General features: G+C 42.7%; 1 protein-coding gene across 1 annotated transcript in view; it reads left to right on the plus strand.

Moving 5' to 3' along the window:
* OBSCN (obscurin, cytoskeletal calmodulin and titin-interacting RhoGEF) overlaps nucleotides 1–17880 on the plus strand; it is a 168714-nt gene that overhangs the window by 125209 nt on the left and 25625 nt on the right. Inside the window, exons 90-91 of the mRNA XM_053972858.1 lie at nucleotides 765–870; nucleotides 17077–17337. Of these exons, the coding sequence (XP_053828833.1) occupies nucleotides 765–870; nucleotides 17077–17337 (367 nt within the window). The remainder of the gene's footprint in view (nucleotides 1–764; nucleotides 871–17076; nucleotides 17338–17880) is intronic.

Genomic DNA, 17880 nt, shown 5'->3' on the forward strand with positions numbered 1-17880 from the left:
CCCTCCAGAGCCAAAATAAAGAAATTAGGTCTAAATAGAAGGGTTAAGCACTAAAATTCCTGATTTTTTTAGCAAGCATACATGAAAGTAGCTGATAATTTTTTAAAATATAAGACATTGCATGAAAATTAATCACAGTCTATGCATTCACTGTAATAAAATAGTAATAAGTTCTGAGGGCTTGGCAATAAAATAAATCAGCCTTGGTTTAGGAAATCAGCATGGGTCAGCTGCTCCATGGTAAATGGTTCAGCTCACAGAAATATTTAGGAAGTTTGATATACTTTAAAGAATTCTACTGGAATTTTAGCAAAACCAAACTACCTTGCATTTGCCATTGACCAAGATCCTAAGGTCCAGTATTCAGTAATTATTGGATGATAAGCAAAAAAAAAAAAAAAAAAAAAAATCCTATTTAAGGGCCATCTAAGTGTGTGTACAGCAGGAATCTGGGCCTGTTGGTAGAGACAGAGTTACCCCAGGAACAAGTCCCAGGCTGCAGAGCAAACACCCAATAATTAAGTAAATAAGTTTGCAGATGTGCTGTAACTTGTCCGTGTGAATAGTTTTTGCTAAAAGACCATGAACTCCATCTCTAGCAGCAAAGTGTCCCTCCAAACTCCAGCTTGGCACTGGGCTCACACCTTCACCCACTGAATTTTCCAGGGTAGCACAGGCAGGGTTTTATCACGACAAAAAAAAAAAAAAAAAAAAAAACCAAAAACCATCCTGTGTTTCATTTGGCACTGCACCGTTCTCTCCAGCTGATGAACAGATTAGGGTCTGCCAAAAGTGGAGCAGAGCTTTACCACCACAGCGCCGCAGCCCTGACCCAGGAGAGGAGAGGAGACCAAGCCATCACCATTGAAGGTACGACCCTTGCCCAGCTCCGTGCGTACGCCAGCCAGTTGCCCTAAAAACAACAAGATTCCGGTATTTTTTGCCATCTTACCCATGCTGGTTGTTGGTGTCCATGTATCTGTACGTCTTCTGGAGATGTGCATGGGCAGAGGGCAGCTCGGCTCTGCGCCCATCACCATCTGTTGATTTCCAAGCCTGGCAAATCAACTTCATATAATGCTCATGAACGCATTGTATGAAAAAGGAGGAGCGAATGAAGGGTTTGTCACGCCGCCATCTCGTGAAAAAAGAAACGTTGTATATTGTTGGAATGCCTTGGAAATGTGTGTCAGCCTGGCAGAAATGTTACAGGGGCCACTGAGTAAAGGTGGAGGCGTTGTGGGATTGCTCCTGAAATACCACTGAAGGACGTGGGGAAAGCAGAGCTGACAGCAGTGTGTCCTGAGCAATGATTAGTTCATCCATTATTTAGGACTGTCCAGGGATAGTCCTAGTTCCCCTTTTTCCTGCCAGTTTCACCTGGATTGGTAGGGCAATAAGAATTGATTTTACACCCATCCAAAAACGCATCTTTCTTCACAACTTTTAGTCATTACTGCCTAAAGTTCCAGGGATTGCTGCCTATCCCAGGGATTTCCACACGGAATGTGTTACTGCTTGCTGTAAGCTCATCACAGCCCGGTTTAAATCCATGGCTACGTCTCCCCCGGGAGCATTTCCTGGCATAGGGAATTGCTTCTTTGCACATCCTTTAAATGTCCTTGTGTGGCTGAGTGTGAACCAGCCTCTTGAACAGCTCCCAGTGACAGCTCAGGAGGTGATACAGCCAAGGGACCACCTTTAATAGGAAAGGGACAGATTTGGAGGGCAAGAGAGAAGACTGGGTTAGGCACAGGCCTTTCCATGCCAGCAAACCTTGGTTTCAAAGGCCTCTTCCAGATGTGGTTGGTGGAGGCATGGTCAGCAAAAGCCAGAGTTTTGCCAGCAGCTCTAGGACCTTCTTTCCTCAACTTTGGTGTTTCCACACCATCTTGTGATAATAACAGGAGTTCAAGAGTGTGTTTGAAAGGGCATAATTGACATTATCAACATCCACTAAGAGGCAATGTTCTGACTCGTGAAGCTGCTGGAGTCTGGAAAAGTATTCAGGGATAAATGATCCTCTACTTGTATTTTTTCATCATTTTCTACTGTCCTCTGCTGTTTTGAGACAGGACTCTGGTCAGGTTGGACCTTAGGGCCAGCCCTTTGTAGACACAAATGTTGTATTATTACATTAAGAGGATTCATCCACAATAAATTATTAAGATTAGCATCCTGACCGATGAACATTCTTGGCTTCATTTTAAACATGTTTTCCTTTTAGTTCTTTCCCAGAGTCCTATCAAAAAGCATTACAGGGAGGATGGTGTAAGTGTAGAAAACTACACTTAAACTAGAATTTTTTCAGCTATATAAACCTTCAAGTACTTGAATTCTTTGTCTTTTCTATGCCCCAAAGAGAGAAAAATAAGTTGTGTGCAGGATGTAGAGGAACACAAATAAATCTCTGTCAGGGTGGTGTATCTTGATGAAGTTCCTTTCAGGCAGATGCTATAAAAGCAAACAAGAGTTGTATAAAATGTTAGGAGCATTTTCAGCTCTGGGGGTTGCAAGTGTGTATGTTCAGCCCCAAATTTCTCATCTGCTGTTATTCCTGTAATCATAAACAAACAAAAAAAATTGTGAACTTGGTTACAGAAATATAATTGGAGTTTGCCTGGAAGCTTCAGAAATGTCATGAAATAAGTTTGTTCTCTGATGTGCAATTGCTTGAACTTGGTAATAGGGAAGAAAATAGATCCCTGAGTCATCTCCAGGGAGAAACAGAGGGAGATCTGCTTCAGGCCAGTGGAGAAAATAGGCTCATCCATGGAGCAAGAGGACTGTTGTGAGCAGAATGGCACCAGGGATGAATTTGGCATAATGCACTTGACTGAGGAGGGAACTTGTTGTTTTCTTGAGAATCAGTAACCAGCCTTGATCTGCCTGGGGAAAAATCAGGTTCATCTGGCAAAGAACTGGAGGACAGGTGGATCTCATGAAGGCTCTTTCCATCCTCACAATCCTTCCTATTTGTGAAAATGGGATTACTTGTAACTTCACCAAGAGGACAACATTACTGCTCTCACAACAGGAAATAGATACCGTGTCTGCTTCCTGGCTCACCTGCACCCTGGGTCTGAGTTTTACCTGATTTATCTCTGTTCTGTGAAATGACCATTGTCTGGGTCTCATGAGGCACCCAAGGGGCAACTATTTTAGTTTTTATCCTCCTGCCTTTCTGTACTGTTTATTCTGCTGAACCAAACCCAGGGTTTGGGATACCATTAGTCCAGTGGTTCATGAGCCCCTGACCTGCAGCTGGTGATGTTCCACACTCCACTGCCTCTGCATGATCCAATAACAAGAACATGGATACCAAAACCAAAATTCTTTGGTATAAATTCACATTATGGTTTTATTAGGGTGTTTGCAGGTCCCTTGGGTGGACCAAATCCAAAAAGGATGGAAACCACTGGACTAAGGGATCCCTTGTGAGCTGAGATCTGCCTTCAGCCACTCCTGGTCGCTGCACTGAAGTCAATGGAGGGTTGCTTAAAAAAAAATCCTCTTTCTGTGGATATTGGAAGAATTTGAGACACTTTAAAAAAAAGTGTAGCTGAAAGAAGATCCTTCTCTTTGACTTCCAGTTGACTGTGTCTGCTTTGCACCTTGCTGCTTAACCTGCACACGGCAAACATGGGCTGATGTGCTCTGGCATGTTCTGGTGTGATTTATCCATCCAGGCTCACTAACTTGATTATTTGTCAAGGAAAGCAAAGCCCAGTGCCTTGGAAAGGTGTTGCATTTCCATATGGGTGGGCAGGTCAGGACCTAGAACGAGACAGTACAAGGGGAGGAGTCAGGTACAGGAATGGAGACAAAGCCATAAATAAAAATTCCCAAAGCAGCTACAGCCAGGCAACAAGAATTCCTTCACAGCTTTGCCTTAGATTTCATGCAGAGCCTTGGGCAGGTTCTTCAGTTGCCTCGTAGCAGCCACCTTGTTAAAAATCAGCAAAAAATTAAGTTCTTGCAAGGAAGATTTAAAACACAGAGGAGCATCAGATCTCTTAGCGTTACTGAAGAAATAGGGCACGGGAGTTTGCCCCCTGTTTGTTCCCTGATTAGGGTCATGATTAGTGTATTTACCTTGTTATTTTTATTCTCTTATCACCATGGTTTAGTCTCATTTTTGGCCAGGCCACAGGGTTTCCAGTGCAAATTCAGGAGAGCCCCATCTGCCCTTGCAGCCGTGTCAGTCACTGCAGGCATGGAGCCTTTTGGTTGTTTGGGCTTGGGGGTTTTTGTTTTGTTTGTTCAGGTTGTGGTGGGGTATTTTTGAGAGAGATCCCATTTATATAATTTTAAAAAGTCTTATATTCATGAGTTGAGCTGCCAGCCCTGTAGGGATTTCAGATACCTGTAGATGTGGCACTTAGGGACAGGGTTTAAAGTGCCAGTGCTGGCTTAGCAGTTGGATTCAACGATCTTAAGGGTCTTTTCCAACCCCAGGGATTGCATGAATTGCTCATTTTAGGATTAGTTTTAGCAGTTCTTGTCAGGATTTGAAGATTAGTCTCAAAAGTGTAGCAGAAGGAGGTGAAAACAGAGCAGTGCTCCTTTGGTTCATGTCAGCAGCATGAACTGAGCAGCAAAAATAGGTTTAAGCCTCTGTGAGTGGTGAAAAGAGACCTAAAAATTGCAATAAAGGCCACAAATAACCTTCCATCCATCCAGAGCTAGGAGAACTCACTTATCCTCAGTGTCCCATCACTTGTAAGCCAATGTTTAATCTATTAACCAAAGAGATGTCTGGTCCTATAAAAGCACGGGCTGTCCCTAATGCTTACAGCTTTTAACCTGCTTATCAGGGGCTCCTGCTTTGCAAAGCTGTTTGCCTAAAATGCTCTTGAAAAGTTGAAATGATAAATCCGGCGCTAAAAATGGATGCAGAATATTTTCCTCTCGGGGAAAAGCAACAGGAAAAAAAAAAAAAAAAACAAAAAAAAACCAAAAACAAAGCAAAACAAATACCAAAAAAAAAAAAAAAAAAAAAAAAAAAAAAAGAAGAAAAGAAACCCAAATTCTCTCATCCTACTTTCGTGTGGTTCTATCCTTCAATATAGGATTGCTCAAATCCTCCCTCACACCTCGGACAGCACATATACAATTTATTAAATGCCATTTTCAGCTTCCTCATCCCAAGCCTGATAAACTTTTGAATATTGACTCTCTTTGACATCCACTACAAATAGAAATATCACTGTTGGTGTCATTTGGGAGGACTTCCAAGAACAGACATTAATAGAGCAACCATTAAAGAGACTTTTTCATTACAGACATTGTGAGATTTAATTAAATTTATTCAACTATTTTTATATTATTTAATTCTCATCCAAATACACTTGCTGCTAAAATAATTGTAGAAAACACCTATTATCAGGTGTATAATCCAATTAAATAAAATATTTCCATCAAAACTTCAGTATTTTTACTCATATACTCGCTGCATACGGGTTAATCTCATAATATTATTTAATGAGATTTCTAAAAGTTATTTGAAAATTGCAGAATAGTGATTTAAAAATTCAGTGAAAATCTCTAACCTGAGTGTGGTAAATTGTTTGAGCACTCAGTTCATCTGCCATCACTGTATTATTATAATTCCACAATTTAAATCAAGGTTTGAGTTATTGCAAAAAAATATTAATTAAGGATAGGTAAATGGGTTTATTGTAATTGTGTCCAGGGATAAATATTTGAAAATAATTTTGCTCTTTACTTACCCAGTTAGTGTAAACTCAAATCTCCAAACAGATTTTGTTTCAACTCACCCAGTTCTGCAGTAGCTCCTTTGAATCTCTGGGAAATGATTCCAGATTTTTACAGGCATAAACAAGACAAGGCTCTGCAAAAGAAACATGAGCTCTAGGGCAGAAATTAACATCAATATTTGCACAAAATTCTTTTTCATTATGGTCAAATTTGTGTTTTTTACCTGAGGCAGGGAAGAGCCCTTGGAAGTGAAATGGAAGGAAAATTAGGTTAAAGTATTCCATTTAATATTGTAAATGTATTTTTAATTTTCAGTCAATGCAGGTTTGGGGGCACCATTGAAAACATCAGCACTAATCACCAGTTATTAAACAAATAATACAGACACTCCAAATTCCCTGGGCAAGAACTGTTTGTGATTTTATAGATATTTTTAAGAAGCAGTTCACTTAAATTGCACTGGCTGAAAATTACCAGAGCTTATTTATTATAGGCTGGCTGGAAAACTGAAAACCTGGAGATTAAATTATGGGTGGTTTTTTTTAGATATTTTGCTAGTTTATTAAATAAAAAGTGGGGCTTGCTGATGGTTTTTTTTTTCCCTAGATCTCAAATAGGTTCACCAGTTCAGTGTGCTTAGAGCAGTGTTGTTCAAAGAGTGTCTTAATTTTATTCCAGTGGAGAGGATGGGAAACCTGCTGAAAATCTCAGTTAGTTCTTCAAACAGCATCTTTCTACTTTTTAGAAATGTCAGTTTTAAGGAATATTTGCAACACCATGAAATCATAACTTTTGATCTTGATATTCATCAACAGCTTCCAGTTTGTTATGGGAGAAGGGTCAGGAAAAATTGCAAATTAGAGCAGAAAAAAAGAGATGGAGCAGACACAGGGCTCTCCTGAGTTTTCTAGGATTTGGGTTTGGGGTTTTTTTTGATGCTGATTTTCTCTACTGATGATAATGATATTAGTCTTCATATTTACCAGCTTAGATTTTGCATCCAGTCCACAAAAGTCTGACCACAATCCAGTGTTTGGGGGAGCTCTTTTTTTCTAGGAAGGGCAAGCATAGTTTAAAGAATTTCAGCTCTCCAGGATTTTCCAGATTGAGGCATTTTCAGGTTTCTGACACCATCACTACCTTATTATAGGATAAAGAAAAATTAAATAAGGATCTTGTTTTCTAGCTTTGACCTACCAAACAAAAATGCCAAACAAGTTTTTGCCAAATTATTCTCCACAAAATATTTAATTTCAAAGCTAAATGTTCAGAGAGCATTCTGGATTCTCATTCCTGGTCAGAAACACAAAAGATGATGCTGGAAATAACCACAGAAAGCATGGATGGGATGGTACAGTTGGTTATTTTTCACTCCAGTTTATGTTGATGAACTGAGCAAAGATAATTTAATCATTTCAGCTTTTGCCTTTCTTTAACCCCATGCTGTTCATACTGTTCTCTTTGTAGTCACTGAACAAGAGACTAAAGTGCCCAAGAAAACCATCATCATGTAAGTGCTGATTTTTTTTTTTTTTTTTTTTTTTTTTTTTTTGGTAACATTTGTGGTTTTTCTTTGCCTTGCTGCTTCTGCATGATCCAATAACAAGCTTGTGTTCATTGGCCATGCAAGTGTGTTCATTCCCAGCCCACCACGGAATTCTGTGCCATGTGAAGTGATCACCTCAAAAAAGGTCCTTTTGTTCTTTTCCAAAAATAGCAGCACTGGTGTTAGACACAGCCTGGGGCAGTTATTTTATGATATTACACAGGAAAAATATTCCCCCAAATGCTGGTAGAGTTTCACAAGAGCTCGAGAAGGGAGAGTCTGACTCTCAGTGCTGAATGAAAAAAAGAAAACCAATCTGAAAACTGTCTACCTGAAAATATCTACCAACTTAACAAATATCTCAGAGCTTAGAGTGATCTCTTCTGGCTTTGTTTTAAACTTTTCAGGAAAGCCTTGTATGATGAAGCAGAAGGAAAATTAATATTTTTATCCCCTTCTATCTCTATATTTCTAATATAAATTATTGTCCTGATGACTTGGTCTTTTTAGCTACTTTGAGCCTGGTTTATACTGGATGCCTATAAAATACAGGATTAATTCCTGTGAAAAGCAATATTTCCTCAGTCATACACAGCCTAGAAAGCAAGTAGCCAATAAAATCTTAATTTATCTTCTCAAGTACCATAGAGAAATACATAATAAAATTGTTTCACGTGATGGAAGGGGGACACTGACCTGGGACAGGATTTCAGAGCAGCTCCAAGCCACTCCAACCATGTCCTGAGGGCAGGAAGGAGTTATGCAATGGATATTTTGGGGAAACACCTTCCCTCAATCCTCAATAGCTGCACTATTGCTAAAATCAGCCCTTGACTTGGACATGAGGCTTAAGTGGATGTATTTTATTTTTGTTAGACATAAAATTGCAACTGAAGGATGGTTAAGAGTTGCTTACCTTTTATCCTTTTTTTTTTTAATTATTATTGTTTTCTGTGAGGATTATTCCTCCCTTTTGGAGGCAGTGTTTTGTAAGTTTTGTCCCCTCCCAGAAGTTGCAGATAAGCTCAGTTAAATTTCCAGCTGTTAGATGTTTTTCACCCTGCAAAAAAACCAGAAAATAAAGTATTTTTACCTGTACTGCCTCAAGGACCAGGATTCAGACTGGGGCAACTGAAGAGAGAGTTATTTTTTTAGATCACATTCAGAAATATCCAAAAAAAGTCATGAGCAGGAGGGAATCTCAGAGCCAGTCTACATCTAAAACTAGGTAAATCTCATTTAACCACAATTCTGTGCCCGTATCTGGAGCAGCAGTATTAATACTGGTGGATTAAATAATATTCATTAATACAAAACGCCATCAGTTAAGCTGATTTCTAAATTTCTGAGATCTCAGTCCCATAGGCTGTTGTTCAGGACAGCTCCAGAAGGGACTCCTAAATCAAGGGCTGCAGCCCCAAAGGAGTTTGGTAAATTGAGAAGTGGGATCTCAGGGAGAAATTCCCCTCCTTTTGTGGTCATGAACTTTAAATAAGAGTGGACCTCAGCTGAAATTGGGATAGTGATGGGGGAAAATTTGGGAATAATTCTGTAAGGGTAAATTCCAGCTTTTAATCTGTAGCAAGTTGATGAACAGAAGCAGCTTTACAACTACTGTCAGAAAATAACAGATAATTGAGAGATGGGATTGAACCATGTCCATATATGCAAATTCCAGACCCCAAAAAACCCATTTTAACTTTGCAACATAGACCATGATCTGCTGCAAGCACCCGAGGATTCATTGTCACCTAAAATGATTTAATTCTGTGTGATTCAGAAAGGCACCATGGCCAGTAGGAAGGCTCTGCACAGACCTTAAAGGTCTCTGGAAAAACTGCAGAAAACTTAGAGAAAAGAGTAAAAAATGAGCAGTAGAAGAGAGAGCGCTCTGCAAGGAAATAAATCTCCCTGTAGCTGATCCAGTCCTGGACTCCACCATGTCCTCAAAGGGAGAGCTTGATGGTGGAAACAAACCTGATCTCCAGAGGAGAAGGAAGTACAGGTTTTCAAAAATAAGGCCAGAAGATGAGAAAGGCTGAAATAAACCCAAGAGGATTAGTCTTCCATGATGGCTATAAACAGGTTCTCCATTCTCAAGGGCAAAAGTCAGAGCAGAGATGCCTGAGGAGCAGAGGGGGAGACCTTCAGCTCCACGTGGCTGTGACTGGAGAATGGTGAGGAGGAAGAGAGGAATTAAAAAGCTGCTGTCTCTATTCTTAATTTCAGTTCAGGCCACTGTTTGACCCTTCAGTTAATTCTTTGTTTTTAACCCCATTCCTTGGAGGTAGGGACAGAATCTCAACACAGAAACAAAATGAGTTTTCCTGTGATTTCCACTGGAGCAGGTGTGGAGCATTGGCTTCCTTGTGCTTGCCAGGAAAACACTGGCAGAGTACATTTACCTAAAATAAAGGCAAGAAATACCACAGAAAAAAACTGCAGGAAAAACTGCATGCTAAGCATATAAATTAAGAGCACTGGAGCCTGGGTTTAGGCCTTGGGTTAGAAGGGACTTTTAAAGATAATCTATCCCAACCCCTTGCTCTGAGCAGGGACAATTCCACCTTGATCAGGCTACTCAGAGCCCCATCCAGCCTGACCTTGAATGTTTCCAGGGATGAGGCATCTACCACCAGCCCAACTTCAGTCAAAAAATCTAAAGTAAAGCCAGCAGAAATATGCTGAGAAATCATAATTATGCATCCCAATTTGGCTTTGTATTCCTGTGTCTATTGGAGGCAGTAGGATCAGGCTGTGTCTGCACTAATGGTATTATGAATTGTAAAAACAAATTCACTTTGGCATAGATGACTTGTGCAGGAGATGTTCTAACTTTCTTTTCCTGGTCATCTCCACGTTTTAAGGGTTAACCCCTTTCAATGTAACTGTTCTGCATGTGGAAATGCAGATCTCTGGTCTCAAAAGAGGCTGTAATTAAAAAAAAAAAAAAAAAAAAGAGATATGTTGCATTTATTAAATATTATTAAGAAGACACTGACCCTACTGCAATAAAGGGTATTTAGGCATTAAGGTGGATGGAATTGGGATTTTAGCCAAGGATATTGAGGAAAAGGTTAAAGTCTTTAAGTGTTTAAAATTTTGTGTTCCAAAGTAGCAGAGTGGGTGATCAACACAAGCACACGGAATACAGCAGCACCCAGCAGAGCATCTCTCAGCTGGACGTGCTCACACCTGAGGAGGCTCATGGAGCTGGGGTTTTCCCTGGGGAAAAGGGCAATGATCGGGGGTTTTCCCTGGATCGGGAAGTGGAGACGGGCACGTGGGTGTGTGCGCTGCGTGTGTGTCCCTCCCAAAATGACCGCTTCCCCAAAAGCTGGAATGCTCACCCCAAACTAACCCCACGCCGCGCCTTGGCCGACCGCGGCATGTGCTGGTGGAGTGTGGCTCCCCAAAAAGTCTCATCTTCCCACCAATTCCACCCCTTTCTGCTGTCAGAGAGGAGACCATAACCACGGTGGTGAAGAGCCCAAGACAAAGGGGAAGGGTTTCTCCTGCGCGTTCTCCTTCAGGTCATTCTCCTTCCCGCTCCCCACGGGCGGAGCCGGCTCCGGAGCCGGTTTATGTCTCCAAGATCAGGCAGCCTGTCCACAGACACGACCAGGAGGCAGCACCAAAGTCTGCTGCTGTTCCCAGGCTTTATGTCACAGAACACGAGGACATGCAAGGGGCAGCGGCGAGAGACGTCGTTGTGGGGAGCACAGTGGAAGAGAAAAAGCCCAAGTGGGTCGAAGTGGAAGAAATAATTGAATTCAAGGTGAAAAAATCACCAAAGCCCACAAGGAAAAGAGGTTCTTCCCCAGCAAAACAAGAGAAAGATGACTCAGGTGTGTTAACGTTCACTTTTCCCAGCTCAAGGCCGAAGCGCTCCCCAGAAGATGATCCAAACACAAACAACTCCAACAATAAATTGGTGGAACAGTCAAAATCTCTGCCGAATGAGGGTCTCTCTGAAGGTGACATCCAGCCTCTGGTGTACACGACCGAGCAGGAAGGACCTCAAGTCAGCAGCGAAGAGAGAAACTCCCCGTGTGGGTCTGAACAATTAGGAAGTGATTCATTTATGGATTATGGGACTGAAGGAAAGAGCTGCCCTCGGGATCCATGTGCTGACAACGGGTCAGGCGCCACCTCCTCTCTGCTTGCCTGCGGGGGCGAGCCTTTGGTCTTCAGTTTTGGGACAGCTGCTGGAGACCAACACGAAGTTCTGTTCTCCCCGGTGAGTCCAGAGGGTCAGGAAGGGCTCGATGAAGTGGATGTGTCTTGGCCTGTTGGAGAGGAGGCACCCGAAGTGATACAGGACATCCTTCCCGAAGAGGACAACGTCATAGTGGATGAGCCAGAGGAGCTACACGCCGACGACATCAGCACACGGGACCGCAAGATTTTAACCCACAACGGCAAACTCTTAACTCTGGAGGACCTGGAGGATTACGTCCCTCAAGAAGGCGAGACCTACAGGTGCGAGGATCAGAAGCCCGCGGCGGAGAAGCCCCGCGAGATCTCCGTGCTGCAGACGGAGATCAACGAGCCGACCATCGGGAAGCCGGTGCTGCTGAACCTGGTCAGGCCCGTGGTGCCCGAGCCCAGGCAGAGGTTCTTCAGCCAGTACGAGGAGCATGTCCCCGGGGCCGTGTTCGTGTCAGCCTCTCGGGTGGCCGGCGCGCAGTCCGCGGGCCCCTCCAACATCTCCTTCCGCGTGAGCGACGCCCGCGCGGCTCCTCCCGGCCCCTCCTTCACCGTGAAGCCCTCGTTCTGCACCGAGGTCCAGCGCTCGGCAGACAACGGGCAGTCCAGCTTTAAAACTGAAGTTTCCACGAGAACGCTCAGCTACGGGACAGTTGGCGAGCCTGTCACCTTGCACATCAGCACAGAAGACCTCTCCCAGAGCTGAGCGGACACAAGCATGATTTTTAACACCAAAGAAAGCAGCTTTATGTTTAAAAAAAAAAAAAAAAAAATCAGAATTGTTGTAGGCGAGGGGAATTGGTGGCAAAGATTGCGAGGTAACGAGTACAAGGGGAATACCTTAGAGGGAAATGTATTTAAATATGATGTGTCAAGCTTTTCCAGTCTTAAAGGGAACAGTCTGTCAGAACAGTTTGTGACTTTAAAAGCTTTGATCTAGGTGAACATGTATCATTCCATAGTGGAGCAGTGATGGGAGGTTTAGGAAAAGCCTGATTCTTCTACCTATGACAGAAATATAGATGAACAAGTGTGTTTTTTTGTCCATGAACTTAATAATTTTTTCATGTGCCAGTTTTTGGTGTGGCAAGGAGGTGAAAGTATCTCAGCTTTTCAGCATCCTTCAGTAGCCCAGGACAGGAGGTGTCTCTTGTCACGGTGTGGGCCCAAAGGTCATGAAGCTTCACTCTGCTTTGACTCTGCTGTACACTTGTGACACCAATTAGCTCTACCAAAATTTCCTCATAAACCTTTCAACGTGCACAGTCTGGTTGCATCTTTTTAACCTTCTGCCATATAATGAGATATACAGTAGATATGACATATACCAGGGATTCAAAGGGCTGCTCAGGCATTGTTTTGGTTGAAATCCCAGTTTGACACTAGTCAGTGGAGAGAGTCCCACTGTCGTGAGGAAGCAAGAGTTTTGTTGTTCTCTTCTGCTTTAAGTGAAAAAGACTATCTTTTCTAAATGACTGATATTTTCAAATCCACTCCCTAGCTGTCTGATAATGTAGGTTTCATTATTCTGCATTCTAGTGTGGTGGATTTATAAACCATGTCTTTTGAAATATAATTCAGTTAACTGAAAGATTAAAGTGCTGCACAAAATAATTTCTGCATCTGCAATCAAACATTAACAAGGACAAAGAACCACAAACGTGGTCTTCAAAGGACCACAAATGTAGTCTTTGCCAATAAATATGACTGGAAAAGTATTTGTTCTCCTGACTGTGCCAGTGGTGAAACATTCCTGCTAACAGATTGATCCATGATGTCCCTTATACGTGATAAGAGGAATTTACCACTGAGCTATGGCAAAGTAGCAGGAGCACAAAGACAGATAAAAAAAAAAAAGAGAGAGAGAGAGATAAAAAAGAGCTTTACCATAAATATTCAGTTGAAACATAGATCTGTTCCAAATGTATTGGGCTGGCAGTTGCAATTGCATCATATTACTGTAACCAGGAAGGTCGAGATGCCTCGGAGAGGGACTGATCATGGAGTTCCTCTGGAGCTTTGCAGCAGGAATGCTGCATGGGGGGGAGGCTGAGGTGCACTGAGCACAGCCCATCCCTGTTGGCTTCACCAAAAATGGATGTAGCCCAGACCTCCAACAAACTGCTCTGAAAAGAGATGAGCTCCCAGGCCCAAGTCTTGGTGCCAGCTGGAGTCAGATGGAGCTCACTGATCCCAGCAGGACCCTGCACTGGCCCTCTCTGCTGACAGAGATGTGGGGTGAGGATCCCCACACCCTGTCCCAGCTGAGCTCTGTAGAAATGTTCATTTGCGGTTTCATTTGTGGTTTTAGGGAAACCAGAAAAGCTCAGGCACAGCTGAATTTCTAAGCAGCGTGGGGAGAGAGAGTGGAGTGAGTTTCTGCCTTGGGAAGGAATGGATGATGTTGGCTCAGGGTTTCCCAGCCAGGTGGTATTGAGGAGCTTCTTCTGGAGGCTTGGGGCAATATTCCTGCCAGCAGGGAATGAATTCACAAAAGGTGCTTGTAGAAAAGTTGTTTTTTTTCCCTTCTGCAGCTGCACCTTGTGCTGACTAAAATGAACATACTGATTTCACAGCCTTTCACTTTCAACATCCACTCAGGATGTTGTGTGCACTACCTTCATGATATAGGATGCTTTTCCAGTGGTGAAGGAAATCAAGCTTCCTTTATGGTACTATCCCATTTTTTATAACATCTCCTTGGTTTATACTGTTTGTTTTATAATGAAGCAATAAGATGGATATATATATTAGTGCTTTTTCCTATATTGCACTGTACATTGGAAAGTAACAGACACGTAACAGGGAAATGCTTTCAAAGCTAAAAATATTTCTTTTATTTTGAGCCTGATTCTGATCACAGCTATTCCTGTATCAGTCTGGAATAATTCCACAGAAGGAAGTGGATTTTATTCTGATTTACGAAGATACTGCTGAGAAAAAGATTTTGCCCTGTGATTGTCTTCAAAAAGTGTAATATTCAAACAAAAGATAATGAGGATGTGTAAAGGAACATGGAGGTTTCCTCCTGGTGTGGTTGACACTCAGGCTTTTCTAAAGAAGCTCTAAGGCTGCACTTCAGATGGTCATAGAAGAAATAATTATACTTTGATTTATTAGCTCAAAGCAATTAACATCTGTTTACATTTTCTTTTGAAATTTAAGCAAAAGAGTTATCAATTGAAGGGAAATTTTAAAATCCTATGCAGGGCTCTGTTCAAAAAGTGAAAGGTTTATGAAAAGTTCATTACATATACTTTCAAAATATTTTCCTAGAGGTTAAAAATTATGCTTGTAAGTGATTAAACTGTGTAGATAACTAATGAGATGTGTGGGGATTTATTTCCTGTAGATGAAAAGATACAGCTGTATGAAAGATTTTAATACAATGAATGTTTTACTGAAATTCCTGGAGGTAAATGGGTATTAATAAAGTGGAAACTTCAGTTTGCTTGAGATAAAAAAAAAAAAAGAAAAAAAAAAACACACACACACAAAAAAGTCAAGTGCAAGATATGCTGTTAGATGCTGAGTTGAAATCAATAAATGTCTTGCATCAGCTGTCACTGGGCTCATTGGGTTTCTGTGTTCTTGTCACAGCACTTGATATTCCATCAGCTCATCCTCTTCTCCCGCTGACTTCAGCAGGAGCTGGGTTGCAGTCCAAGAATATTCATGCAGTTGGGCTCTGGCTCCTTTTTTATGGACAGTTTCAGGAGTGTTGAAGTGAAAAAACCTGGTTTTAGGGACATTTCCAACTCGGGAATCTTGAATGATTCACATCATCTTGGGTCCTTCTCTAAGATCGAAATGGAGCTTCAAAATATGTGTCAGTCTTGAGTTCCTGGGGATGGGCTGAAGTTGTGGGGTGGAAAGGCTCAAGGCTGAGATTTTAGAGCTGGGAAAGAGGTTGTCCATCACAGGGTGTCATCGCTGTGGTGTTTGTTAGGTCTCTGTATCTTGTGGGATATTAAAGTTCCTCAGCCTGAATCAGTGTCCAAAAGAAGGAAGTGGTGTAATGTCCCCTAGGCAGGGAGGAAAGTGGTGGTGTTGAGGCATGGGAGAGACCAGCGATTATATATGACCTCTAGATCTATGTCTATACCCCTGTGGATATATTTCCTAACTGAATGTTTCATGCCTTTCCAATCAATTCACTCATTGGCAGCTGCCCAGTTCACAGGACAGCGCCAGTTGGCAGAAATCACAGCAGGAACACCAGAGAATCCAGGTATTTCTCTAGGAAAATACTTGATGTCTTCCAGCCAGCCCAGTGCTGATGAACACTGATGGGCAGTCTGGGACATCATGTGAGCAAATCTTGCTTTTTTTTCCATCAATAGATTCAGGAAAGAAATATTTTGTCACCATCATGATTATTGAAAACAAAAATCAAGTGAGAGGTCTTCATCCACACATAGCCTTCAACTTTATTTTCTCAGGTCTACCATGGGAATTGACTTTCTTGAGGCCAGGAAGGAGCAGAATCAAAACCCCTACGGGACATACTCATTAATGTCAATGACATTAAACAAGTCAGAGCTGTTTATTCCAAATGCTCTTTTTTTTTTTTTTTTTTTTTCTCAAACTATGTGATTATTTGAGTTTTCTCTCTTGATTGGTGAGCAACTGCATCATGAACATGATCATTGTCTTCACCTGACCTGCATTCTTTCTGTCTTCATTATTATGTGGGGGCTTCCCTAGGTACACCCATCCCTTTGTTGTGCTTTTTCAGGATTTGTGGGAGGTTTATCAGGAAGGAGATTGGGTGAGATGAGCTCCTGCAGTCTGTGATCCCATCCCAGCCTTCTACATCCAAACCCATCAGAAATATTTAAATACTGTGAAGCAGGACAAACACGTCACCCTAGAGCAAGGAGTGGCTTTTCTGCCAGATTTGGTGAAAAAGAACAGCCCTCCCTTCATTCCCCTGCCCTTCCAGAGCCACTGACAGCTGATTCCTGTTCACTCCTTTTCCTTCCCCGTGAGATAACGTCTTCCTTGCACGTGGGGTCTGTATCAGAGCAGTGGGTTCATTTCATTGGTCTTACCCAGTGGTTGGTTCTTCCTCCAGAGGGTGCTGGGCACTGCCCAGGCTCCCCAGGGGATGGGCACAGCCCCAAAGCTGCCAGAGCTCCCGGAGAGTTTGGATAACACTCCCAGGAACAGGGTGGGATTGTTGGGGTGACTGTGCAGGGCCAGGAGCTAGACTGGATGATCCTTGTGGATCCCTTCCCATTGAGGATATTCTGTGAATCTATGATTAATAAAGGTATTTTTGACAGACCAACCAACGTCAGGTTGAGCTGGGAGATGGATCCTTTCTTCCACTGTCTGGGAACAGGCCAGGTGTTCACATAGGTGGCACAGTGTCCCCAGCCTGCTGAGATACAACTCTCCAAAGCATTTTGTGCCAACTTTCTTATTTTTAACTCTCACCTACACTCCCTCTTGCTGGAATAAGCATTTCTCCATCAACTTTCTTCTCTAGGAAGGGAAAATGATACGGTTGGCAGATATTTCCATGGGTCGGATGGTGCTACTGTTTTTTTTTTTTTTTGCCCTGAAGAGAGAAAAGTTGTTGCTCTTGTCTGTAGGAATGACTTCCCCCCAGTCAGAGACGGAGACGTCTGTGCAGGCCTCGCTGCAGCGCGCTGACCGGGAGATCAAGACAGCCCTGAGGAAGCTCATGGACTCGGCCTCGCTGCTGGTGACTCTTCCCCCGGGCATGAGAGCAGATGGTGGCCTTGGCCTCGGCCCTCCTGGCTCTGCTCCTTCGGAGCGCTCAGGGGCAGCAGCCGGGCCCTCTGTGCTTGTTCATGAAGCCAGCACCCAAACCCAGCCTGCCGGAGGCCATGGTAGGTTTGGCTTGAAGCTGGGAGGTGTCCCCCGGGAGCTGAGAGATGGAAAAATATTGAGCATGCCAGCAATGATGTTTTAAGCCTCGTTTTCCTGTGTTTTGAGCAGATGAAGATTGAGAGAGGGCATTCAGACCCAAAGAAACGTGGAGGGTGGGTTGGGGTTAGGTTGGATCGAAGTTTGGGGCAGATCTTTCTGGAAGCAGGAGGTGTTTGAAAACCATGTCTGAAATAGAGTTTGGTTCATCACCTGCCCAAAATTAAGGAATAGGGGATTTTTTCCACCTTTGGGCTTCTCCCCTGGTCTTGCTTCAAGTTCTTTTGGGGGAGAAGGTGGGGTGAGATCCCTCCTTTACACTCAGAGAAGTAATTTGGGTTGTGATTTGGTGGGGTGGGTAAGGGTGGTTGCTTTTATTTTATTGTTTGCTGTAAACAAGCTGGAAATGTCTTTAATATCCTGGACCAACTGTCAGAGACTTCCAGAGTGTTGGGTGTCTCAAGTTCACCTGCATTTCACTGACCCTGGAGCCTGGACAGACCCCT

This window comes from Vidua macroura, chromosome 1 (genome assembly GCF_024509145.1).
Source record: "Vidua macroura isolate BioBank_ID:100142 chromosome 1, ASM2450914v1, whole genome shotgun sequence".
Lineage (NCBI taxonomy): Eukaryota > Metazoa > Chordata > Aves > Passeriformes > Viduidae > Vidua > Vidua macroura.